The 26,883-nt window shown below is 33.3% G+C and overlaps 1 protein-coding gene across 1 annotated transcript in view; it reads right to left on the bottom strand.

The window, feature by feature from the left end:
* GRIK2 (glutamate ionotropic receptor kainate type subunit 2) overlaps positions 1 to 26,883 on the bottom strand; it is a 1,042,171-nt gene that overhangs the window by 83,215 nt on the left and 932,073 nt on the right. Inside the window, exon 22 of the mRNA XM_073789463.1 lies at positions 25,261 to 25,478. Within this exon, the coding sequence (XP_073645564.1) occupies positions 25,261 to 25,478 (218 nt within the window). The remainder of the gene's footprint in view (positions 1 to 25,260; positions 25,479 to 26,883) is intronic.

Genomic DNA, 26,883 nt, shown 5'->3' with positions numbered 1-26,883 from the left:
TGAACCACTCTTTTTTTTTTTTACATCTTTATTGGAGTATAATTGCTTTACAATGGTGTGTTAGTTTCTGCTTTATAACAAAGTGAATCAGCTATACATATACATATATCCCCACATCTCCTCCCTCTTGCGTCTCCCTCCCACCCTCCCTATTCCACCCCTCTAGGTGGTCACAAAGCATCGAGCTGATCTCCCTGTGCTACGCCACTGCTTCCCACTAGCTATCTATTTTACATTTGGTAGTGAACCACTCTTTTTTTAAGAGGAGCCTAAACTCCTCTGATTCATCATCATTCATTCTCTGGGGAACGCTGACTGATACAGTTTCTATAGCACCTTCTACCTTTTATTTAGCATTCAACATATATCTAATTAGGTCTTTAGTATTTGTCTTCTCTACAGAATTACAGACTCCAGGAGGGCAGGATATAGCTCTCTTATTAATCAGTATCCCTAGAATCTAGCACATTTTCTAGCACATATAGTATATGCTCAAAAATCGTTTATTGAAATAAAAAAAGTAAGGAATTTTGCATGTCTCATTTTAATTCTTTGTAATACTCCTTGGTATCACTTACATTTTAGAAAATGCATTTATTATGTAAAACCCTTTACAAAAAGGCAAGTTTGCTGAATTTCCCTAGACACAAGTAATCAAAGTTACATAGTACAGAATCAATTACTAAAAATAACTTACAGAATTTGAGTTAGTATAATTTAATATAGTATCTTGATTGTTAATTAAAAAACACTATGATTCACATAATTTAGTGCATCTAAAAGTATATTTCCTCATCCCCTAATATATTACTAGTGACCAAATACCTTAGTTAAGTTAAACAGTATTGGAACAGATTGCATTGCAGCACTTCAAGACTTCTCAAAGCCTTTGATATGTCGACATTCACTGTGACTCACTGCACTGAGATGTGCTACACAATGCAGTATTTCTCACACTTACTTGACCACCATAAAGCTTTTGGTTCACACAGTGTCCTAAGGAATGATGGTCTAAAGACTTGCTTTGAGTAATTATTGATGATTTAGAACCCACTTGGGAATGATTTTATATATGCCAGTATTCTTATATATCACATTCCTGATCCTTTAAAAGTATTATTTAATGCAAATAATCTTATAATTGGAAAACATGTATAAGATGAGACAAAAATAGGACATATCTTGAGTTGTACAAAGATTTTGAAAAATCTTAGTGATTCTAAATTTCTGAAGAAAAGTCAACAAAGAAGTTTTTCCAGATAGTAGGAGTCTTTCTGAATATATATCTTTCATTGCAAAAAGATCCCTATGTTGTTAGATTTTTTTGTTTTTTACTGAGATTGAACATTTACTCTATTATGCATATTTGCAACTATAAGCATAAGTGTATTTAAAAGTAGGTGTCACCTATTAAAGAGTTCTGGTTTCAAAATTTATCATTCATAAACATCACTTGGAGTGTTTGCTAAAAATGGAAGCTTCTCAATCCAATGACAGAGTTTCTGATTCAGTAAACTGGGGGAAAGGCCCAGATTTTTAACTTTTTAATAAACTTCCAGGTGATTTTTTGTCTTGAAGGAAACTTTTATTATGCCCTAAGAAAGGGATTATAAACAAAGAGGTACTATTATAACTTAAAATCTCTCTCTTTCCATTCTCAAACCAAGCGTTTGCTGGCCAAACCCTTTTTTTTTGCTGTTTACCATTACTTTAATTTATATTTCACTTGGGCTTATATGAGATACTCTTATTAAATTTTCACCTGCAAAGGCTATATTCTGGATTACATATTATGCACTAAGACCAAATATAACCTATAGACAAAGAAAAGAAATAATTCTTTTAGAGGGCAAAACTTACATTATCTTTTTGGAAATGATTCTTTATGTCATTGAAGTGACCATATTCTCCACAATAGTTTTTAAACACTATTTCAGTATTACTCCTTGCTGTGTCTCCTGTTAAGGAAGCTCTTGACTTCTACCTTCAGAGGGTATTAATATATTATAGCATCTCTTAAAATTAAAAAAAGCACTGTTCCGATGAGCTTACAGAAATAAGTGTTTATATAAACTGAGTATTTCCAAATACTCAGAAAACAGTAAACAGAATTTCTAATGCATGAATTGTAAAAATCTCTAAAAGACGCTTTTCAAAGGCCATTTTCAATAAAAATCCAAATCAGACTTTTTAAATAATTATTATTCAAAGAAAAAAAGGTTATATGACTCTATATAAATTATCAATGTGGTATAATATACAAGGGCATATCTCATTTTTATAAGACTGAGGTTTGATTTCTCATGAAAAATATATTTAATCTGAATTTATTGTTATTATACCGGTTTACTAATCAAATAAACTAAATTTACTCCTATATAAATTTTAATATTATGAAAAGATATAATTTTTAAAATAAATTGAATCATGAGTCTCTCAAACTTTTTATATAAATAATAATTGTGTTCTGTAGTGTGTCAAACAAAATTTCCAAGATATTTAGGTAACTTAAACATTAGATTAATATTAAACTGAGTTAGTTAATAGATAATTATTGAATAAATAATTTATTTCTAAGATAAAATAGTGAAACATTGAATACATATAATATTAACTAAGCATTATTTTCTCTGATATAAATGTAGCCACTCCAGCTTTCTTCTGCCTCCAAGAGACATTTTAAGTAATTATTAATAGGTATGTACTTATTGCCATTTTGTTCATTGTTTACTGGCTGCTTTTGTAGTTCCTCTGTTTCTTTCTTCTTCTCTTGCTCAAGAGAAGATTGGATACACTAATCCTCCTCAATCTCTTCCAAAAAAATGGAAGAGGAGGGAACTCTTCTAAACTCATTTTATGAGGCTAGCATTACCCTGATATCAAAACCAGACAAGAACACTACAAGAAAGGAAAACTACAGCCCAATATTCCTGATGAATGAAGATGTAAACATCTTCAACAAAATATTAGCAAAGTGATTTCAACAATTAAAAGGGTCATAGTATTGGAAGTCCTAATCAGGGAGATTAGGTAAGAACAAGAAATAAAAGGTATTTAAATTGAAAAGGAAGAAGTAAAACTGTCACTATTTGCAGATAACATGATATTATAAGTAGAAAACCCTAAAGACTCCATAAAAAAAACTGACAGAACAAATAAACATCAGTAAAGTTGCAGGGTACAAAATGAATACACAAAAGTCTGTTGTGTTTCTGTAGACTAATAATGAATTATCAGAAAGAAAAATAAAGAAAATAATTCCATTTATAATTTCATCAAAAATATCTAAGAATAAATTAATCAATGGGGCAAAGACGTGTAGATTGAAAACTACAAGACATTAACGAAAGAAACTGAAGAATATACAAATAATTGGGAAAATATTCATGCTCATGGATTGGAAGAATCAGTGTTGTTAAAATGTCCATGCTACAGATCTACAGATACAATGCAAATCCCTATCAAAATTCCAATGGCATTTTTCAAACGACACACACACCAAGACTTTACACTAATTATTAACAACCCTGTAGGGGTAGATGTTATTTTGTAGAAAACTGATAGTGATGCAAACAATTCTTGTCCATTTGTATATGTTAGAGATAAAATTGATTTACAACCTATAGAATACGTAACTCCACACGTATTTTATTAAACTATAAGAAATTTTACATCTATTAGCAAATTCATGTTTGTACTCCCAATTGCTTCAAATTCTCCTTTGAACGAGTCTTAACAATAAAATCTTTGATACATGTTCATTTATATGCTCATAAGAATCACGTTTTTAACTTAAAAATTTTTCTTTAGCACCCCCAACATTTGCAAAAGTGTCTATGTACCCCCAGGTATAAACTTACCCAAATTTAAAGACTGATGACATAAAAGAGTCATTTTTCAACAGTGCTTCACTATACCCTATGACAATAGCTTTCAATCTTTTTACGTTCTTCAGAATCACTGGCAGATTAAAAAATGAACAAATAAAAAACTGTTTTGGCTTTACTCTTAGAGATTTTGTTTCAATTGGTCTGAGCATTCATATTGTTTTAAAAAGCTGCCCTAGTGATTTTAAGGGATACCTGGGCTGAGAACTTCATTCTAGCATCATCTTTGACCACAACTGAGAGCAAGTGGAGAGGAGATGGGCCTGTCAAGTACTAGTCCTTCTCCCCTGCTGCAACCCAAACTGCTCTGCTTTTAGGAGTTTTATGTATAGACACCTCTTAAAGAAAAGGTTTCACAGCTTTAAGAAGCTTGAAAAATCACTCCTTTCTCCTAAAGCCACCTATCTGTAATTCTCACTGTTCTTCCCAAACTCAATCCTTATCAAAGGAAACAATCACTCTTGACTGTATATGCCCTATTGTTCTTCTCATCCCATTCTGGGAACAGCATCACCCTCATCTCCAAATTTCCAAATCTTGCCCATCTGTTAAGACTAAGCTTAAATGTCATGTTCCCATGAAGATTGTGCACATTTTCATTTTTTAAAAAAAGGTAGAATTATTTAACTTTCTTGATTTATCCTATAGTTTATCTTGTATATGTTAATTATAACTTTATTTTCTGTCAAGACAATACATATTTTAATAATAACAGTGTGATTTTCTCTACATCTAGAAGTCTCCTTCCTCAATCCACAACCTCACCTTCCTTCCTCAAAAAATATCTAATATACACAGTGGAGCTCATACCAGCAGAAGTTGTCACATCCCTTGTTATATAAGTGGGCAAAGAATAAAAGAAGTATAATATTCTATTAGAATATTGACCCAGTACTGTAATGTATTTTTTATAAATATGCAAATCAACCCATGGAGCAAAAGATTTATTCAAAAGACTAGGTACTGGGACTTCCCTGCACAGTGGTTAAGAATCCACCTGCCAATGCAAGGGACACGGGTTCTATGCCTGGTCCGGAAGGTCCCACATGCGGCAGAGCAGCTAAGCCCATGAGCCACAACTACTGAAGCCTGCACACCACAACTACTGAGCCCACGTACTGCAACTAATGAAGCCTGCACACCTAGAGCCCATGCTATGCAACAAGAGAAGCCACCGCCACCTCAATGAGAAGCCCGCGCACCGCAACAAAGAGTAGCCCCGGCTCATCTTAACTGGAGAAAGCCCGTGTGCAGCAACGAAGACCCAACGCAGCCAAAAAAAAAAAAAAAGACTAGGTACTGAATTAAGCTTTTCAATGATTTTACTATTTCACTTACTCACCTGACTCATCTTAATATTAGTTATAAATCATCTATCCCATTCTCTTGTCCATGGACTCATTTATGCATTTCCAATTTCTTGAGCACCTAAATGTGCCATTGGTTCCATGACATGCTCTGGATAACCAGATAACCACAATAACCAGGTCCTCAAAATATCTTGTAAGAGGATAAAAAATAGTAAATAAAATGGAATAGATTTATTAATGGGCTTATCTTCTTCCACGAATTTCCTTCAGCCTTGTCAAATCCCTATCCATTCTGTCAAAATCTATTTGGGCATTACTTCTTTATGATCTTGTTCCTAATTCCTCCACTCTCTCTCTCTCATTTATTCCAGGAGTACATCTTCATTTTAAAATGCTAAAACCAATTAATGTGGTACACCTTATCCATAGAATAAAAGAAAAAAAACACATGAGCATCTCACTAGACTCAGAAAATGCATCTGACAAATCCAACACCACTTCATAATAAAAACTTTCAAAATATTAGGGAGAGAAGGGAATGTGTTTTAGTCAGTGTTCTCCAGAAAAAGAAAACCAGTAGGATATATATTATATATTACATATATATAATATATGTGTACCCATACATATGTGTGTATATATAGAGAGAGAGAATTGGCACACACTATCATGGAGGCTGAGAAGTACCATGACCTGCCATCTGCAAGCTAAAGATGCAGGACAGCCAGTGGTGTGATTCAGTCTGAGTCTGAAAGTCTGAGAACCTGGGGAGCCGATGGTGTAAATCTCAATTTGAGGGCAGGAGAAGACCAAAGTCTCAGTTCAAGTAGTCAGGCAGAGAGAGTATCCAACTTTCCTGTCTTTTTGCTCTCGTTGGGCCCTGAACAGATTGGATTATGTCCACCCACACCGGGGAGGGCAATTTGCTTCACTCAGTGCCCCAATTCAAATGCTAATCTCTTCCAGAAACATCCTCACAGACACACCCAGAATAATATTTCACCAGATATCTGGGCACTCAGTGTCCTAGTCCAATTGACATATAAAATTAAAGCATTAGAATGTCCTCATCCTGATTTAGGACACCTATAAAGAAGCCACACCTAATATCATAGTAGTGAAAGACTGAATGCTTTTCCCCTAAGATAAGGAACAAAACAAAAAGATATGCTCTTTCCACTTCTACTTAACATTATATTGAAATTTCATGTATTGCCATGGCAATAAAGCAAATAAATAAATAAATTAAAGAAATAAAAGGCATCCAGAATGAAAAGAAAAAATTAAATCTCTCTGTTGATGACAAGATCTTACATATAGAAAATCCAAAGAGGTCTGCTAAAACACTCTTATAACTAATAAATGAGTCTATGAAAGTTGCAGTATATAAGATAAATATACAAAAATCAATTATATTTCTATATTCTAGCAATGAAAAATTAAGAAAATAGAATTATAAAAGCTAGTCTATTTCTAATACCATTAAAAAGAATAAAATAGAGAGAAATACATTTTTAAAAGAAGCCTAAGATTTGTATAATAACATCACAAAACACTGTTGAAAAACATTAAAAACCTAAGTAAATGGAAAGGCATCTCATGTTCACTGACCGAAAGACAATATTATTAAGATAATAGTACTTCTTAAATAGATATACAAATTCAACTCAATCCCTATTAATACCCCACCTGGCTTTTTGTGGAAATTGACCAGTGATCCTAAAATTCATATGGCCCAGAATAGTCAAAATAATCTTGAAAAAGGAAAAAGTTGATGGATTCACACTTTCTAATTTCAAAACTTACTACAGTATTCAAGATTGTGTGGTATTTAGATAAGGACATAGACCAATGGAATAGAATTGAGATTCCAGAAATAAAGTCTTATATTTATGGTCATTTGGTTTTTCACAAGAGTAGCAAAACAATTCAATAGGGAAAGAATAAACTTTCCAACAAATGATGCTAAGACACCTGGATATCAGTATGCAAAGGAGTGAAGGTGTTTCTCACCTATTGTATACAATACACCTATTGTATATGTGTTCCTCACATCATATACAATAATTCATTCAAAATGACTCATAAACCTAAATGTAAGAGCTAAAATTATTAAACCCTCAGAAGAAAATATACAGTTATTCCTTGGTGTCCTTTGGGACACCAGGAACACCCTGCAGATATCAAAAATCTGGAGATGCTCAAGACCCTTACATAAATGGTGTAGTACAGTCAGTTCTCCATATCCAAGGATGTAGAACCTGGGGATATGGTGAGCCAACTGTAGTAATAAATCTTTAGGACCTTAAGTTAGAAAAAGTCTTCCTAAATATAATACCCAAATCACAAAAAGGAAAAGAAAAAAATATAAATTAGATTTCATCAAAATTTAAAACTTTGTGCAATGAACACAATCGAGAAAGTAAAAAGACAACCCAAAGATGAGAAAAAATATTTGCAAGTCGTATTTCTGATGAGGGATTTGTATCTAGAAAATGTAAAGAACTCTTAAAACTCAGCAGTAATAAGAAAAATAACCCAATATTAAAATGAGCAAAGGATCTGAACAGACATTTCTCCAAAGATATATAAATGGCCAGTGAGCACATAAGAGATGCTCAATATCAATAGCCATCAGGAAAATGCAAATCAGAACCACACTGAGACACCACTTCATTCTCAAAAGAATGGCTATAATCAAAAAGATAATAACATGTCCATGAAGATGTGAAGACACTGGAATCCTCTATACAGTGTTGGTGGTAATGTAAAACTGTGCAGCCATTTGGAAATCTGTCTAGGAATTCCTCAGTTAAACACAGAATTAACATATGACCCAGCAATTCTACTTCTAGGCATGTACCCAAGAAATATAAAAACATATGTCCACTCAAAAACTTGAACATGAATATTCATAGCAACCATATTTATCATATCCCAAAAGTGTAACTAATCCAAATACCCATTCTGTGATGAATGGATAAAATGTGATATATCTAAGCAATGGAGTGTTATTCTGTAATGAAAGCATAAAGGAATAAAGTGGAATGAAGTTTTGACATACTACAATATAGATGAATATTGAAAACATTATGCTAAGTAAAAGGAGCCAGTTAAAGACCACGTGTTGTATGATTCCACTTATAGAAACTGTTCAGAATAGAAAAATCTATACAGAAAGTAAATTAGTGGTTGACTAGGGTTGGCCAGTGGGAGAAGTGTGTGTGGAGGATTGCAGTAGATGGGAGTGACTGTTAATGAATATAAGGTTTCTTTCTGGGATGCAGAAAGTATTTTAAATTGATTGTGGTGATGATTGTGCAACTCCATGAATATACTAAAAACTATTGAATGGTACATGTTAAATAGGTGAATTGTATGGTATATACATTATATTTTAATACAGCTTTTATTAAAAAAAAAAAAAACTAAACTAAACTTGGCATCTACAACACAACTCAGCAATTGCACTCTTGGGCACTGATTCCACAGGAAAGAAAGATTATGTTCACACAATACCTGTAAACAGATGCTCACAGAAGCTTTGCTCATAATAGCCAAAACCTGGAAACAGCCCAGATGGACTTTAATCAGTGAATGGTTAAACAAACTGTGGTACAACCACACCATGGAAAATTACTCAGCAATAAAGAGGAACAAATTATTGGTGTACATAATAACCTGGAGGAAGCTTCAGAGAACTACGCTAAGTGAGAAAAGCAAATCCCAAAGGTTACATACTAGATGAGTCTATTTATATAACATTCTTGAAGTAAAATTACAGAAATGGAGAAAAGCTTAGTGGTTGCCAAGGATTAAGGGGGATAGGGTGGGGGATGAGTGTGGTTTATTGTAAAATATTTATTTTAATCTTTTCTTCATAATTTTCTAAAATTTCCATAATTGAAATAATAATACCTTTTACCATCTTCCCATCTAAAAAATGTTTTTCTCTGTTCAGAATCCAAGTTGTTTAATAGCAGTCCAAAGGTATAAAAGCTCAGCTCCTGCTAAAACTCATTAAAACATTTTTTGAACATTTGACTCTGATTTCAGGCAACTAATTTCGTTGATTATCTTGTTGCTGTTAAGAGGAAACTGCTTATCAAGTTCATTATGTATTTTCTGAGAATGCCGTTTGATAATGAACATTTTATTATTATTAAAAATCTTTTATACAACAAACAAGCAGCTTTTCCACTTTGCTCTGCCTTAGCAAGTTGTAAATGCCATTTATGGTGAAATCGGTATCCTATCTTCATCTAGACTCTTGTTCTTTACTTTAGTACTAGTTTCTTCATTTCTACTCATATCTGCTTCAATAGTACACCTTCATTTTAACTTTGAAAATCTATCCATATGTATTCTTCAAACTAAAAAAAAAATATTTTTTGTTTAAAATAATAGTATATATTTCAATTTGAATACCAGATGGATTACATAAGTCATTGTAACTTATGCCATCTGCATAAAATATTCAAACAACTGCATTATAGTGTTACATCAGTACACAGAAGAAATCATTTGAATTGAATCACTCCATTGCCACTGACTATATCACTGCTGTGTTTATGTGTAATACTAAAAATGACACAAGTGCTACATCACATGCTCTACAGTACAACATCATACATGATGTAAAGTTTTAAAAAAAATACAATGTTGTATTTAATGGGAAAATGTCTTCTATGGCCTCAGTTTCAATTTTTTAATTAAATTAATTAAAATTAAATAAAAATTAAAATTTTATTCCTTAGTTGCACTAGCCACATTTCAGGTTTCAATAGCCCTGCATATTTTATTAAAAGCCATAACAAAACAAAAATCCAGTCCTATAACTTAGCCTGAAGTAGCAAAATTCCTTTGAAGAGTTTTGTAGCAAACTACTGATACTGTCAAAAGTGTTCCCAAATTCAAAGAAAGGAGCAAAGGTAAAATGCTCATTTCTCTGATGACGACTAATAGCAAATCACTGTATCCTTACTTTCAAGGAATAGCACTGACAATACACTAGGCCTGAGATTTGGAAAGAAACAAAACTGAAATAAGGCTGAGTTAGGATGGATAAGGTAGCTATTGTATATCTACTGACAATGCAAAAAAATATATATAAGAAATCGTTAGCTACCATTTTTACTTTCAAAATACCATTTTGTTCTTCTAGCCATAAGAATTTTACTCTAAGAATTATATACATTACAGCAACAGTGTAAAAAAAAAATGGAAGCAACAACTTGCAATGGTTCGACCCCAAAGAGCAGCTCTGAAAATGAAGCCTGGTAGGCTTGATGCTTACTCGCTAGCTGCTTCACTAAGACAAAGGCTACATATAGTGATCTCAAGATTTCTGTTTGCACAATATTAGTTCTCAGGCACCTTCAAATGCAGACAAAGTCTTTCTGACTTTGGAGGATTACCCTTTTCTTAATGCTACTTTATTTGGCTTCTTGAGAAGGAATTTTGCTGTTTTTTTTAAAAATTCACTTCTTTTTTCTTTTTCCTCACAGACATAAATAGCTCTAGTGCTTTCCCTGGATTACAAGAAGATCTATGTCATGGATATCAACACCTTCAACGTCATCATAATAACTGTCACCATCAAATTTGCTCCTTATGAGGTCCTTTATGAAACATCTTCCTAAGGGTTATAGTATTCCAGGTAGACTTAAATATGGTTGTTTTAACTATGTTCATATCTTAGTCATGGCTATCTATGTCGTCAGCTCCTTCCCTTTTGGTAAAATGGATTCCTAATTCACCCAGGTAAGTTCTGTTTATTTGTTGGGTCAGGGTGGGGTTCCCTGCTGCTAGTATACCCTGAGCAGCCTAGTATAACTGGGAAACTGAAGTCCAACCCAAATGCATTCAATGTTAACTCTGTGAGAGGAGCACAGACATGCAAGTGATCTTTCTCATTCATAGAAATGTGAAGGCTGGATAAACTGTAGCTAATAGACAAAGAAAAATGTTTCTAGGATCATTCCTCTAAATGTTTATTAATATAGTTTAACCAAAAAAGGGTAATGACTATTTCTATATATTTCTATTACATGATTTTTTTTCCTCTTTTATTTGAAGACAAGATTATATTAGGAAGTCTAAACAGATAACTTTTAATATCTCTCTACTGATGTTAATTTAAGGTTTGTTTTAAAATATTTATTAAATTTAATATTTGAAAGCATTGAATTTTTGATATTTTAATCAAGTGAATATTAAAAATGAATATCCCAATTGCTTAGGTATTTAAGTTACAAGTGATTTCTCTGCTGTATATATGAGTTTATATATGAACATACTTCGAAATTTTGCAATGATTAAATGGAATGCGTTTGGAAATTAGCAAAAGGCTATTTGTTTTAAGCTCTGTCTCAAGAAAAAAATATTTCTGAAAGTATCATAAGAACATTCTTATAAGCTATTCTGCTGAATCTTTAAAGCATATTCCTGAAAAGAGCATCATTACTTGTGCTCAGTGAAAACAGAAGAATTGGTGTAGCTGTATTAGGGCTAAAAGTCTTTAAAGTTGAAATAAGAGGAAAACCAATGAGATCAAAATATTATATATCTATAGAAAAAATGCTGGAGGTCATTGTGACAAGATACTAAGAACTGTCTTTGGAGGTTGGACTTGGGACATTTTCCCCTTCTTTTCCTAAAATTCTCATGAGTCGTATGCATTATTTTTATAAGAGAAAAAGAAATTTGCTTAGAATTACAATGGTTAATATTCATGGAGAGGAAGAACAATTAAAAATGGGAGTTTTTCTTCTGTTTAAGCATTAATTCTGAATATGAATTGTTTGTCAAAACAAATCTCACATGTTAATAAAAAAAGACCATTAATTAAACTATTAATAAAAAGATCATTAATTAAAAAAGTATGTATAAGGTATGGATGGAACTGGATTCATGATGCATTTTATTTTTTTAGCTGTATAAAAGTGTAATCCAGAATATTATGTTTAAATATAATTATTTTAAAGTAATCTACAATCAAGATCAAATTATTAATTAAACAAAAATGAAACTGAGTGTCAGGTCTTAACATTAACCATAGGTAAACTGGATGTACTTCCAGGAACACAAGCATTTATATTGGGGGAAATGGTTTCATCTGCTACAGAGTTTAACAATTCAACTATTAAGCCTTACAATAAGAATCGCAGTAAGTACGTACTGGGAGTTTATCACATGTTTAGTGTTTTATGTAAACGATCTATACGACACAAACTTATATCCCCAGTTTATCTATACTTTCTTACCTATAAGAACACAGAAGCCTGGAGAGGTTAAATAAATCCCTAGTGAGAGACAGACGTAGGATTTCATGCCACAATCTAGGCTATGCACTTACTCATTATGTTAAAATGCATTGCAGTGACTCAACAATTCTTTATATCCATTATTAATGCTTCTTTCTGATTCTTTGGTCTTTATTTAATTGTTTTTGTAATAAATTAAAGTGAAGCATAAACTCATAGTGTTCTGAAAACAGTCAGGGGACCTACAAAGCAAACTAATTTATGGTGTAGCCTCTAATTAGCTGTAATTACAATATTTAATAAATGAAACACCTACTTTTAAAGATAATCAAATATTTTCACTGTACTCCATAATGCTATGGTGTATACAATAGGCTAATAACAATCAAAAGTATTATTCAAATGCTGTCGGGAAAGATAAAAGTACAATTTATTGCCAACACTGTACTATTCTTCTACTAAAACAGATTTCATATGGAAACTGGGTATAAGAAAAATAAATTATGTAATCATCCATAATTTAACTCCAATTAAGATGGCATGTCTTATTCTTACAGAACACACTCATTCAAGCACATGTTTGCACATACACACACATTCACTCATTCTAAATGTTCTTTATTTATTACTATTGAAGAATTTCTCTGCATACTGGAGGTCAATGAAAGTGCTCACCAGTATGCGTCAGACATTTAAACAATCGTAGACACTGCCAGGGTCACTAATATTACAGCAAAAAGAAAAATTTGAGTTACTTTAGAATCTGATCCCTGTAAGACATTTAGCAATAATGTTTAATCTAGTCATATCTTAAAAGCAATATTTTTAGGAATCTGTTATAGTCAGCTTGCAGTTATCAATACCTATTAACGAACTCTAAAGTTTATTTTGTTCTTTTCCCAATCTGTGTGAGGTTAGGAGGAAGGATATAAAAAACTAGGAATGAGTTATAAATTGTTTACTACTTGTGAATATGCATGATGATTGAGTATCAAATCATTGAGTGTCAGAAGGGCTCATGATCTTACATGTTGTTTGCTTCCAAAGGGGAATAACTGTTCTGTGTTGTCTTTAAATAAAAATCTAAGTATCAAAGATGGCAGCAGCAGTAAGTAATAGTGAACTTCATTTTGCTTTATGATGAAATGAAAGGACCAACTAAACTACCATGTGATGTCTTAAATCAGCTCTTAATATCAAAGAACAAAGTGATATTACCGCTATTTGGACTTCTGGAAAGAAATAAGAAGACAAATGAACAAAAGAAACTTCAGCTGACCAAAGATGCTAATTAGTGTAAATTCCATTTGCAAAGAAAGAATAGCTTCCCTCCAAAGAGACATCACAGTGCATGCAAAATCAAGAACATTAACTGCCAAGGACATTCTGGATTTAGTAGAAGTTTCAGTGTTTTCACTCTGTAATCAATGGAAAATCTAGAGGAATAAGAATACTATGTCGTTTTTGATATTCTAAAGTTAGATGCCCCCCTTAAAAAAAAGACCACAAAAACAGTAAGCATGATTAATAGCTCCTAGCCACAATGCCAGTAAATATAATCTCAAAAAATTTACAAAACAGAGTCTGGATTTTTTGTTTGTATATTTGATTTAGAAACACCAAATCATGCTTTTATTCAGCTATTTATGTAAAAGAAATGAATTTTTCATTTTCATTATTTTTTAAGAAATAAAACATGCCAGTTTTTGATAATATTTATCTCAGCTTATTTTTATGTATCCAAAAATATGTGCTTCTTGAATTTCCTTCGAATTTTTGCCTAACCAGTGGCTATGAACTCTTACAGTGACAATATTATTCATTATCCAGCATTTGACATGACAGCTCAACATCACTACATTAACTGACTTTCAAGTTTTCTCCCTCCCTGTGGGGCCCTCTCTCCTAAGATTGATGAGGTGTGATGCAGTGTTTGAGCTGCCATCCTGACTTGACAAACAGCAAGAGTGGTCCCTGCACAGAGCGGAGGAAGGAGGGCAAAGGAGAGGGAGAACCACAGTGTATACTGGAATAACAGCAGCCTCACACTCTTGCTTTCCAAGGGAATTAAAACATCTTTTCTCAGACTTTACACTTCAGTCAAACACATGACTTCTTCCTTTCAAGTTCCCCAAAGCTTCATTGCTACATATTGAAAATGTAACAATTAGAGAGGGATTAAACTTTTGTCCCTGTGATATTTCAGACAAGCTAAGATAAAAGTTGTTACTCCTTCCGAGTTTAAATACATTGAAACTCTAATCACTTACAATTCCCAGAATGGTGTTATTGCTTACTTTTTAACTATTGAATTCACTCTGGCAGAGCTTGGGTAATAAAACCCATCATATTCTAATTTTCAGACAGCTTGATAGAACCAATGTTCTTAGTATAGATAAAGTGTAATGGAGCACTTTCTTTCCCATAGGAAAGTCTTTGACTCATATGCTCTGATGCCAACTAGCCTTCACATCTGCTGTTTCACCATTGATAGCTGTAATTTGGCATGCTAAACTAGTGTCTGATGAAGCAGCTTTCCTCAAAGGCACCATTTTATTTCTTGCAATGGGAACATAGTAAAATGGTGTTGGTTTTCTGTAGGCCTTATGCAAATCCCTGTAATAAACATAGGATCAGGCCTCACATACAATAAATTGTGTGTTAGTGGAGGATGGGGGAGGGAGACAAACTCTTTGGGTAAAAATCACCCCCTTACTCTGCCAATAAATTAAATGCATCATAAAGAAGTGGTTTAAATATTTCAAACTTGACTAATTAATATCAAAGCCGTAAGAGGCACTGAAAAGAATACAAAAACACTTCAAAAATACCAGTTTATAATATTAAACAAAATATTATCATTTAACCTAATATTAACAATAATCCATTACCCACACCAATATCTTGACACCATTCATAGAAAAAAAAATAATTTGGGAGAGTTAGAGAAATGATATGGCTACAAAAATCTTTGGTGAGATTTTTTTTTAGATTTCTAGAAAAAGTGTCTGAGGAAGAACACATCAACGTGAAGAGATGAAAATTTCAGTAATAATATTAATCATTAATCTAAACTAATTGCTCAGATACACTGGTGTTCAATCACATAAAGCTTTTTTTTCACTCATTTAAGTATGTAGAAAAATTTAAAAAGTAAATTATCCACAAACTTGAGTACACGAAGTAAACAAAAAATTCAAAATGAAGTCTCTATTTATTCTAAATAACCATGGAGTTATTACCCAGGTTAGTAACTTGCAAGAAGTTACTAGAACAGATTTTGGCCTGGAAGCCTAAATATATCTTGTTTTTCCATCCCCCAAGATAGAGCAGAATGTCATGTTTGAGGAACATGTTGTTTCAGTTTAGATCTGCAGGGGGATATTGAAGAATTATCAAGTGACACAAAGGAAGACTTCAATTAGAATTATGTAATAATTTAGCCCCATCCATTAATATAGGTACATTCTTTTTTCTACAACAAGGAAAGGAGTGACAGTAGTTCACTAAATATTACAGGATCGAACAATAAACTCAGGCAAGAAAACTACCTAAGCCCAAATCTCAAACTACTTCAAAGAACCTAACTTAATATTTACCTATAGTGTGAAGTACTTCACCTCTTCTTAATCTCCTCCTGCTTAGGAAAACACAAAAGTCTCATGTACGATCCTTCCAATACTCTAATATGCCCCTTTATGGGTCTCTTCTTCAATTTCCCCTCTGCGCGCCCCCCATGATAGAAGAAACTGCAGTAAAAGTTTATAAAGGAAAGATGAATATATTCACTGCTCAAGTCCCATAGAACATATATTTTCTCACCTTTTTAGAGACACAAGCAAAAATCAGGATTTACCCCACCATACTTTTCGGAGAAAGCTCTAACCTTCTTCATACTGCTACAAGACAATTCTTATGCATTCCTATTGCGGGCCTCCAGGAATGTTATCAAAAGTGAAGATGTAATTAGATTATTTATTCTCAGCAAATCTGTTGAAAAAGGCTTTCAACGCAATTCAGGTAAATTATTCAAAAGAAGTAAGAATGTGGTCAGCAGAGTTATCATTTCATGCCTCTAATATTTTCTGGGGTCTGGGTTTCAGAAGAGATGAATGCCCACCCTAATATGAAAGAAATGGAAGTAGATGCAATCAGTTATTAACTATTATTGCCAATAAAGAAGGGGTTATTTAAATTTCAAATTAAATTAACTCTCTCTGCACATTAGAATCACCAGAGGAGGTTACAAAAAACTCAGATACCCAGGATCCTACCTCAAGAGAGTTTTAATTACTTGACTTGGAGAGGGGTGTGGGGCTCGGTATTCTTTAAAAGCTCCCCAAGTGCTTCTAATGTTCTACTGTGCAGACAGGTTGAGACTACTGATTTAAACAAATGGATATTTTAAAGATGTTTGAAACTTAGTGGATGATCTATCCAAATAGGACAAAATAATGACTCCATCCGTTGAGACAGGAAAACTGATATGAAAATCAAGAATATTCTCTTATTCATCAGAGTGGTATACTGTCAATCACAGACAAGACCGTATTTCCATATGATGTACATGCTATCTAGTTCTACTGACTGCCATATTTCCTAGGACTTCGGTAGATAAAAAACTAGCCCTATGAGTTAAAGTAGTGCTTTAACTGGGGATTCTGAGAAAGTAGTCAGTATGACTAGTGTTACTGGGCTCTGCTATAGAATTTATGATGCATGTATAGGGATTTGTTTTTCTATCAACAAACCAAAAATTTTAATCACAAAACTTTGATGGTAATATATCTATGCTTATGTTAATATTTGAGTTTTAAATTACCTTCTCGGCACAGGGACAATATCCCCCATGTGAGACATAAAGCTAACATTTGAGACCCTTTGTTTCTAACTTATTGAGGAGAAAAGGGGGTTGTCATTACTAAGCATAAACTGACTCCAGGTAAATAAAATTACCTAAAAACAAAGCTATGTGGCTGGTTAGTAACACCTAAATAAACAGGGCAACTCTTACATGAGCAAGTATTTAAGAAATAATCCCTGTACTTAATGCTACTAAAGTACCATAGTGAATTTTCTAATTATTATATTGTCAAAGAATCCCTTCTGGATAATGGTGGAAAATGATTAGAATATATAAAGTAGTAAATCTGGTACACAATAAAAGACATATTTGATTTCTATCAATGTGCAAATAATTACTGAACTTTTTCTTTGCAATGACCATACTTAACGACGAATTTGTTATATAAAAGTCTTTTAAGTCCTGGGGCTTCCCTGGTGGTTCAGTGGTTGAGAGTCCGCCTGCCGATGCGGGGGACACGGGTTCTTGCCCCGGTCCGGGAAGATCCCACATGCCGCGGGGCGGCTGGGCCCGTGAGCCATGGCCGCTGAGCCTGCGCGTCCGGAGCCTGTGCTCCGCAGCGGGAGAGGCCACAACAGTGAGAGCCCCGCGTACCGCAAAAAAAAAAAAAAGAATAAGTCCTGGATATCTACTGTGCAGAATAGTGATTATAGTCAACAATACTGTGTTATAAACTTCCAAGTTGCTGAGAAGCAAGATCTTAATTGTTCTAACCACAAAAAAGAAATGATAATTTTAATGTCATGGAGGCATTGGCTAATGCTAGACTGGTAATCATATTGCAATATATAAATTTCTCAAAACACTGTACATCTTAAAGTTACAAAATGCTGTATGTTGATCATATCACAATAAAAATAAATAAAATAAATTCAAAACTAACTTCAAATATCTTTCCCATCTTCAAAAACTATTGTAGGTCAATTTCCTGAATACGCAAAATGGAAATTCCCAAGTATTCTACCATCAATATAAGAAGAGGAAATAAACATTTATTTCAGAAAACACTTTTCAATCTGAAAAGTAACTACAGATGCCATGTTGATATTTTACTTTTCTAATGTATAAATCTCTTTATAGTAAATATATTATAATTGAATTATCACCACTGTTCTAAATAAAAATAACAGAAATTATGTTTTGCAGAAATTAAAAAATATCTAATGAATGGTGTTTCTAAATCCATTTATTAAGTGCATGCAATAAACTCCCAACTTTTTACATTCTATCCCTTGACTCAAAAATTACTTATGTTCTTTTGGCATTTAAGAAGCAAAATTCACTCAAGCTTTCAAAAAATCATTACAGGCATGCCATACCAGCAATTCAGGCTTACAAACCTATACTGTCACCCCAGCATAATTTAATTTTAGAAGACCATTGAACTGATAAGCTCAGAATAAGTAGCAGACTATAAAGAACGTGTTATAGTTGTATCTGCCCCAATGGCTTAAGGCAAATGTTTTAAAACCTTAATATGATCAAGCAGTTGAGGTCATGTAGGTGAGCCAAAATGACTCATGCACTTAGCTCTTCTGAGTAATGATGGATATGCCATGATGTCTTTGGCTATTACTTTTATTGTTGATACTATGAGTCCCTTGGCTATTGCTTTCATAATTAATAAGTCACTTAACCTCTCCATGGCCCAGTTTCCTCATCTGTTAAATGAGCATAATGATAATTGCTTCCTACCTTCCTTAGGGGTTGCTGTGAAGATTAATGAGATGGCATTTACAATGTACTGTGTTCTTCTAAAGAGGGAAACTATGCATAAACAAAAACAAAACAAAATAAAACCCTCTTTGTTGCTAAGTAACAAGAAATAAAACTACTGTCCCCCCCCCCCCCCCGCCCGCCGCCCCACCATGGATTAATCCACTTGCTTGCGTTCCTAACACTGTAAACTTCATACACTTCTGAATAAATTGACTTTTTAACCCAAAGTTAAAACGGAAATGCCATAGAGGGCTACGTATTTTGAAGAAAACTTTTTAGCTCTCTACAGAGCAGAGAAATTTTGAAAGTAAACACACATTCTACCTAAAACATCTGTCATAGATGTTCCATCAATGAATGTGATATTCATTGCGCCAATAGATAACTGTACAGAATTTGATTTTTTAAAAAGTGAGTTGCCACCTTAAAGGAAACCTAACTATGAAACATTGATAACAGATGACAATGAAATCATTAGGGGAGGTTGGGAAAATGGGAATCTGTAAACTTAGGGGGAAATAATATTTTTATAGTGTGCTTTATAGTAACTTATAAGATAGAAAACATACTAATAATCTTCTGGACTTGGACAAAGAAATATTCAGACAAATTGACATAATATTCAAAGTACCAGCTGGTAAATTTAGCTACATAGGATAAGGTAGTACAAGGAAGAGATAGACTATTAACAATAAGAAGAACAACAAAGAGGAGGAGGGGGAAATAATTTTATAAAGAACTGGGCAGTTTTCAAACAGAATTTAGAGGTGATATGAAGGAGCTAGAATTTGTACGGTTGGGTCATAAAATTGTTTGCGATCTTCAGTGTCTCCAGCCAGTAAAAGTTCTCAAAATTGTTTCAACATGGCTCCAGGCCTTAATTAAAAATCAAATTAAGCATGTTGCCTTGAGGTGCTTTGTTAAAACCTCCGAAAAAGTTAAGGAAATGCCTTGTAGATTTTCACCTGTGGATGAAAAAGCTTCTAGCCCAAAGTAGCAATGATTAAGTCTAGAGAGAGGCACATTTTAATATGAACTGTGGGTGTGGTTTTTAGATTATAAATGGACTCAACTGGATATATTTAAAGGCCAAAAAAGCTTAGCAGAAATAGAGTCTGTTCCAAAGGTATTAATAGAAAAGCCTCTGGGTCTCCAAATTTCTAGGAGTAGGACAGCTGACTTATAAGCTCAATGAAGGTTTATGTTACATGCCACTAAGAGTTTTTGGTCATTCGTTAAGCAACATTATTGTGGCAACTGTTAACTAATAGAGCCCAAAACACATGCAAAGTCTGTGCTGGGAACTGGAGATCCAAGGGTAAATGATACAGATTCAATTCATGTCCCCGTGCTGTGCAGTGTAGTATGGAAACAGAAGAATTAATGGAATACAATTTGGGGTGATCATTTAATAACTGAGGTATAAATGCTCAGAGAATTTAAAAAAGGAGTACCTTACCCAGACTGGGTCGATTTGGGTGGAGGAAAGGATCAAGAAAATTTGCCTGGCAATTAATTGAATTTGGATCCAAGGAATAAAGAAAATATAACCAATTAGGTTGGTAGATAAGGGCAGAAAAGCATAACAGAAGGAGGTGTATCATGTAGTCATCATGTGACACGAACTAACCAGTTTGGCTGAAGTTTAGAGTGTGAGAGCAGCTGGCTAAAAAATAAAAAGAAGCCAGACCATGATGTGCCTTGTAAACCTGATAAGGAGCTAGGTTCTTATCCTAAAGCAAAGAAGCGGGGTGATTTTGGAGGGTGTTAAGTCACCTTGTAGAGTGTAGAGAACAATAGGGAAAAAAATTGGGAAAGAGAAATGTTGCAAAACCCTGGACAGAGATGACACTGTTCTGAACCAGGATGGTGGTAAAGGAAATAGAAAGATATATAGGAGGTAGACAAGTGTTGGGTGGTGCTGGGAGATGCACAATATTTGTCTAAGGTTTAATGCAATCCCTTCCACATAAGAGATAAGTAAATATTTATTGAATAAAAATGTATTCTTAAGACTGAACATCCATATCATATAATTGAGAGCATACGACGCATGATGAAACTGGACGAAATAAGACATCCTACTTATTAGATTACAAAAAAAAGTTAAAATTAAGAAAGAACATTTTTTCATATTAAATAATTTTTAAAGTTCCCTTTACCTGTGATGTGGCATAAATTCCCAAAAGAATTGTGAATTGTATCTCAATATACTATATCACAATACACAGCCTAGAAAATAGCTTCTGAAAACTGCCCCCTCAGATTTTTTAAAAATTTCACTTATCAAATTGTTCCTTCTTCATGACAACAATAATGAGAAGAATGAAGCAATTTAAATAAGATAAACATGGTGTGATCTTTTAAAATCTATTTTAAAATTATCTAGTTGTGGGTCATAGAAACATACTTTACTTGACTATGTTTAAAATCATTCTAAATTCTGAATTTTAAAAATTAGCCATGTATTCTAGTAATGGTAATTTATAATGTCTATCAAGCTTTTATTAGGCACTTAGCATGTCATGTAGAGCTTTCATTTAAGATTAAAAAAAATTGTGAGAATGATTCTGTTAGTCATTCTAATTTAGAGATGAGGAGTCAGAGGTTTACAAGTGGCAGTGTCTCATCTAAATACAGCCAATAGGTGGTGGAGTCTGAAATTAAGCTCAGGTTTCTCTAATTCCACAGTTTCTTTCCCTCTTAGCAACTATTCTAAATTGTAGACTATGTGTTCAGAAGTATTAAGTGATTCACATTAGGTATCTGATACCATTTAATGTCTTTTTAACATGTGGCAGAAATCTTTTTTAATAACCATGAAAGAGGATATGCATTTCCTTTGATACCTTTTGGAAAGACAGACTATATTAGCATATGTGGCAAAGCCAGAGATTTCAGGCAGACCAAACCCAGAGAGAGAATTTGTAGAAATTGAAAAACCTGAGTCATAAGTTGCATAGAAACAAGGTGATTTCAGCATCATTTTGTAAAACATATGACTTACTTTGAAAATACAGGCATTCTCAAAAGAGACCGTAACACCTACAGGCTATAGCTGAGTTATATAGTTTTTATATAGCTATAGCTGAAGTTATACTTCAAGGAGAAAGCATGTGCTGTTGCTTGGTGACATTTATAGAGTGTTCAGCCCTGGGGTGAGATTTCAGTTCTGCTGCACCAAGTTCCCAGATTCTGAGAACGTTTTGACCCTACTTTATTGTTTTCCAATAAAATCCTTGGGCCCTCAACCATTTTATTATCTAAATATAATTAAGAACATATTGGTGATGTCACATAGCTTTCTATTGATTTACATGGGATAACACTGAAGAAGCACCAGCTGCTCGATTTTGAGTTATTTTGCCAGTCATGGCTTTACATTTATCCCTGGAGAGAATTTGTGTGGAGTGTAATGGATACAGAAGAAAAGAAGAATGAACTCTTCTTGAAGACAGTATACATGTAAGGTCAATGAACAAAGTCAAGTGTGTTCTTTGGAAGAGGAATTATTCAATGTTGTAGAATGGCGGTGTAACTCTGTGTTTTGCAATACTGAAGACTCACCCCCTTTAAAGCCAGGTATCTTGAGCCAGCTCTTGCTTGTAGTAACACAACTTTAACATTCTTTAAAATAATTTTCTGGAACTGAGCTGTTTCAGAATAATGAGTTAACAGCAGAGTCTTGTTCAATTAGTAAAAACAGGATGGAAATTCCTTTAGAAATCAATGCCTTAAGGGTGCTTCCTAGAGTGTTTGTATGCATTGCTGTTAATTAAGAAATAAAAGAATGGTGTCAGATGTAAATCGACTATACACAATAGTCTTGGATTCATTGTAGAATTTCAAAATGACCATGCAATTCCTTCAATTACAGATTGCTAGGGAATTTTTTTTTTAATTTCCTACCAATGGCTGGTATAAGTAGATAGTTTAACAAGCCAAAATATGAGGTTGAAATTAGTATCATTTAGGGCTACACTAAAATAACTAAAGAAAATCAACATTTACTGTATCCTTTTAAATTCTAATGCTTTTTCAAATTTCAATAGTAAGAATTCAGCATGTGATAAAGTTATCAACATAATTGTCAACTTAGTGATTATCACTGTGTGGTTTTTATTGTGACAATTGTACATTCCCAAAGGTTTCAATTTTACAGAAAGAAAGTCTGTGCTGTTGGAAACAAAAAGTTGTTTCATGTCACTTTTCTCTGGGTGCTAGAGGCACCCGTGTGTATGAGAAAGAAAAAAAAGAGATGAGAGTAAGAAGAAAAGTGAGCAGCAGAGTGAAGTTAGGCAAAATGACACTGCAAGAGAGCAACTGAACTAAACAAGAAATAAATTAGCAAAACAGAAGTTTGAAAGACAAGAAAGACAAAGAAGGGAGAAAATAAGCTTAAAGACGGGGAAAAGGAGAAAAATTTTAAACGTTGATTTTCCAGAGGTATACCTTGCTCATAGTATATAAGAACTTTGAAACTTAAGATATTTGAGCCTTCTAGAAAATAAAAGTAAAATTTAAACTCTGAAGTATTTGTGAAACAGAAATAATTACTTCTGGTATCAAATCACTTGCATTAGTATTTTCTATGTATTACTGTACAAAGTCAACTTCAAAATTCCCTTGAATATTGTAATAATTTAAATGCATTACATATTCACTCCGAGCAAAGTTAAAGACACCGATGATGTACACTTAGAATTTTCAACAGCTGGTTTCTTTTTTATTTAAAAAAAAGTGTTTTATGAGAAAAACAATCTATTAATATTAAATATTCAATTGGGGAAAATTGATCAATTGCAATTAATATAGACAAATAGCACCATACTGATCATAATGCTTTGTTCATATTTGATTATTCAATAAATTTGATTAGATGATAATAATTTTCCAATTGAATAAAAAATATGCATCCAATCTTTAACCTAGGCATAAAAAATATTCTCTCTGAAAGTAATTAAATTTTAAGAATTATACAGATTTGACTAAAACAATCAATCTATCTCATTCTTTGGGTATTTGGTGTCCTCCAGAACCCTAAAAGAAGCCGATTTAATTTGGTAAGAATTTTTACAAAGAAAGTTGCATAATTATTTGGCAAAGTTAAGTAAAACACAGTTATATGATCCTAGATCTAGTCTTCCCTGTCTCCAATTAAACTATAACCTTCTTAAAAGTGAGAATTAGACGTTATTTGCTCTAGCATACCCAACGTGTAGTACAATTTCTGGTACTCAGTAGGCACTTACTGAATGTTGAAAGAATTTGTTTTATAACTTGAGTCGGTTATTTTTTTAAAAGAAAAAACATCTACCACTTCTACTACCTACTTGAACTGCCAACTGCATTCCTGTGAACAGTGAAGGAAAATACCAAGGCTTAAAAATTTGCTCAAACTACAAACAACATAAAAATACTTAGTAAAATAGAAAAGAAATTATGAAGTGATACTGATTCCCTAAAATGGAATCTCCTCATTGGGTCTACTCCGGCCCAGTGAGATCAGCAGAAGCAAGGAGAAGATCTGAATAATAAAGAGGAGGGCAAGATACTCTATCTGCTTGGAACTTGGTGCAAGCACACTTTCCATTTAAAGGTTCCACAGGCTGTCCCACTGCAAACCATTGCAAGTTCAATGGGGTAGCCCATTTTGAGATTCTGTGCCTTCCAGAATATTAGAGGGATGAATGTCCAGAGAATAGGAACTGTTTCTGCTTGTTTCTACCAGTCCTTATTTTCCTTCTTTTTCTACAGGCTCTGAACAAGTTGACCTTGTCTCATCATAACAGAAAGAAATGTCTGTATGGAAAACATTCTTACATGTAATCATTCTGTTCTTCTGGAATACCCACGCCTTGTAGAGTCTGACTCGACTCTGCTATTCAATTTTCAGTAAATATATTTATTTATTTATTTACATTCAAAGATAAAACCTTGTTGGGGTAAAATAATTTTACTTTTTTACAGATTCTCCTCCAAACAAAAATGGAATACTTATAAAGCAACAACTCCTTGTCATTTGCAAGTATAAAAATGTTTTGCCTTGATGGTCGTATATTTAGTTGTATACCTCTCCACCACCTGAGGAATATGCTATTGATTGTTCTGCACAAATAACAATGTTGCTATACTCTTAAATTCATTAATAGAAAAAGGGTTGTTGGCATTCTATCATGTTAATACATAAATTTTGGATAACCAGTAGGACTTACCTTGAAAAAAGTCATGGTTGCACCATCCTCTACCGTTCCATACTCTATCTTGGTTTGCTTAGCTAAATCATCAGCAGAGTCAATAGGGGATTCCATGCGCTCCACTGTCAGAAAGGCTGCTAAGTTAGCAGTATACGAAGAAATGATGATAAGTGTGAAAAACCACCAAATGCCTCCCACTATCCTGGTGGAGAGCGCTTTGGGCATGAGCTCAGAACCTAACAGAGATTGGGGGGAAAAGGTGAAACGAATACAGAGAATTTGATCAGCAGTCAGGTACTTTTGGTCATAGTGGCAGAATGGAATCACTGTGTAATAAAAGCTTAAATCACAGATTTATATATCTCTGTAGTAAGCAAGGAACAGCCATTGGGAGAGCAGAGGCTAATTTCAGATAATACGTAGTCTCTTAGGACATCTGAGTTTACATATAGTGACAGGAGACTCAAGTTCTACCTGAGACAGTGCAAAATAAGAATTACATATTAATGACTGGGTAACCTTTATAAAAATAGAATTAGAAGGGAGAAATCTCTCTCACTCTAGTTTATAAACCACTTTTATAGATTTTCATATCTTGTTAGTTATGTGGGTTTTAGAAGAAATGACTTAATGTACGTTCCAATCCATTTCTTAACAAGCTTTATTTATGTAAAGTTTCATTTTTCATGCACATGAAGCCCAAAAGTCTTGTCTATACTGCCATTTAAAAAAGTAATGTTGTAGGAAAATAATTTTAATTAACCACATTTCTTGAGCTGTGGGGTTTTAGTCCAGTTTTTATTTTAAAATAGGTAGTAAATTATTTTCTTATGCATAAACAAATGTCTCCTATCACTATAGTTAGCCTCAATGAGGAAAATCAGAATAAGAATAGTTAAATTGCCATAAATTTATTTTTACACACATATAAAAATTTCATAATTATATTACAAAACATGGCTGGAGTTGCCTGCTCATGGTATTAATAAGAGAATGAGATCTGATAATTATATTTAGCTTTTGAGTATTATTAATTTTAATTAATTTAGGTTATAAAATAAAATTCTAACAATTTTTAAATTGAGTCCTTTGGTTTTACCACATTATTTGCAGTCTTAATATTGAAATGAACACATATCAGCATGTGTAACTTTTTTATAAAAAAAAGTATACTAAATTTATGGATATATATATTACTATTCACTTTTAATCATTTTGAACCTACAGTCAAGAAAGCACTGGCTACAAATTAATTTTAATAGGGTTTGAGTAAAATGGAATGAAGCAAAGATGGACTCCATTTGCTGTTTTGTTTAACATATTTTTTAATATAATAACGGATGCAGTAAGGTAACGCATCTTTAGAAGGAATGAAAAATACAACAAATTATTCATGTTAACATTGAAAAGAAGTGGTATCATGACTTGGCTCTATCAAAACAGCCCATCTTATACTGCAGTTCATCTCACCCTTCCAATTTCAAACAAACAAACAAACAAACAACATTTTAAAAAGCAGACAGACTTGGACATGACAGCCAACTCCAGCTCCAGACTCTGCCTACCACTCTGTAAGGAAAAAAAACAGAAAAGTACCTTTCTGACGTAGTTGCTCCTAGGCCCTGTCAGACACACACTCGG

The sequence above is a fragment of the Tursiops truncatus genome, chromosome 12 (genome assembly GCF_011762595.2).
Source record: "Tursiops truncatus isolate mTurTru1 chromosome 12, mTurTru1.mat.Y, whole genome shotgun sequence".
NCBI lineage: Eukaryota > Metazoa > Chordata > Mammalia > Artiodactyla > Delphinidae > Tursiops > Tursiops truncatus.
This window is presented reverse-complemented; position numbering and strand designations above follow the sequence as displayed.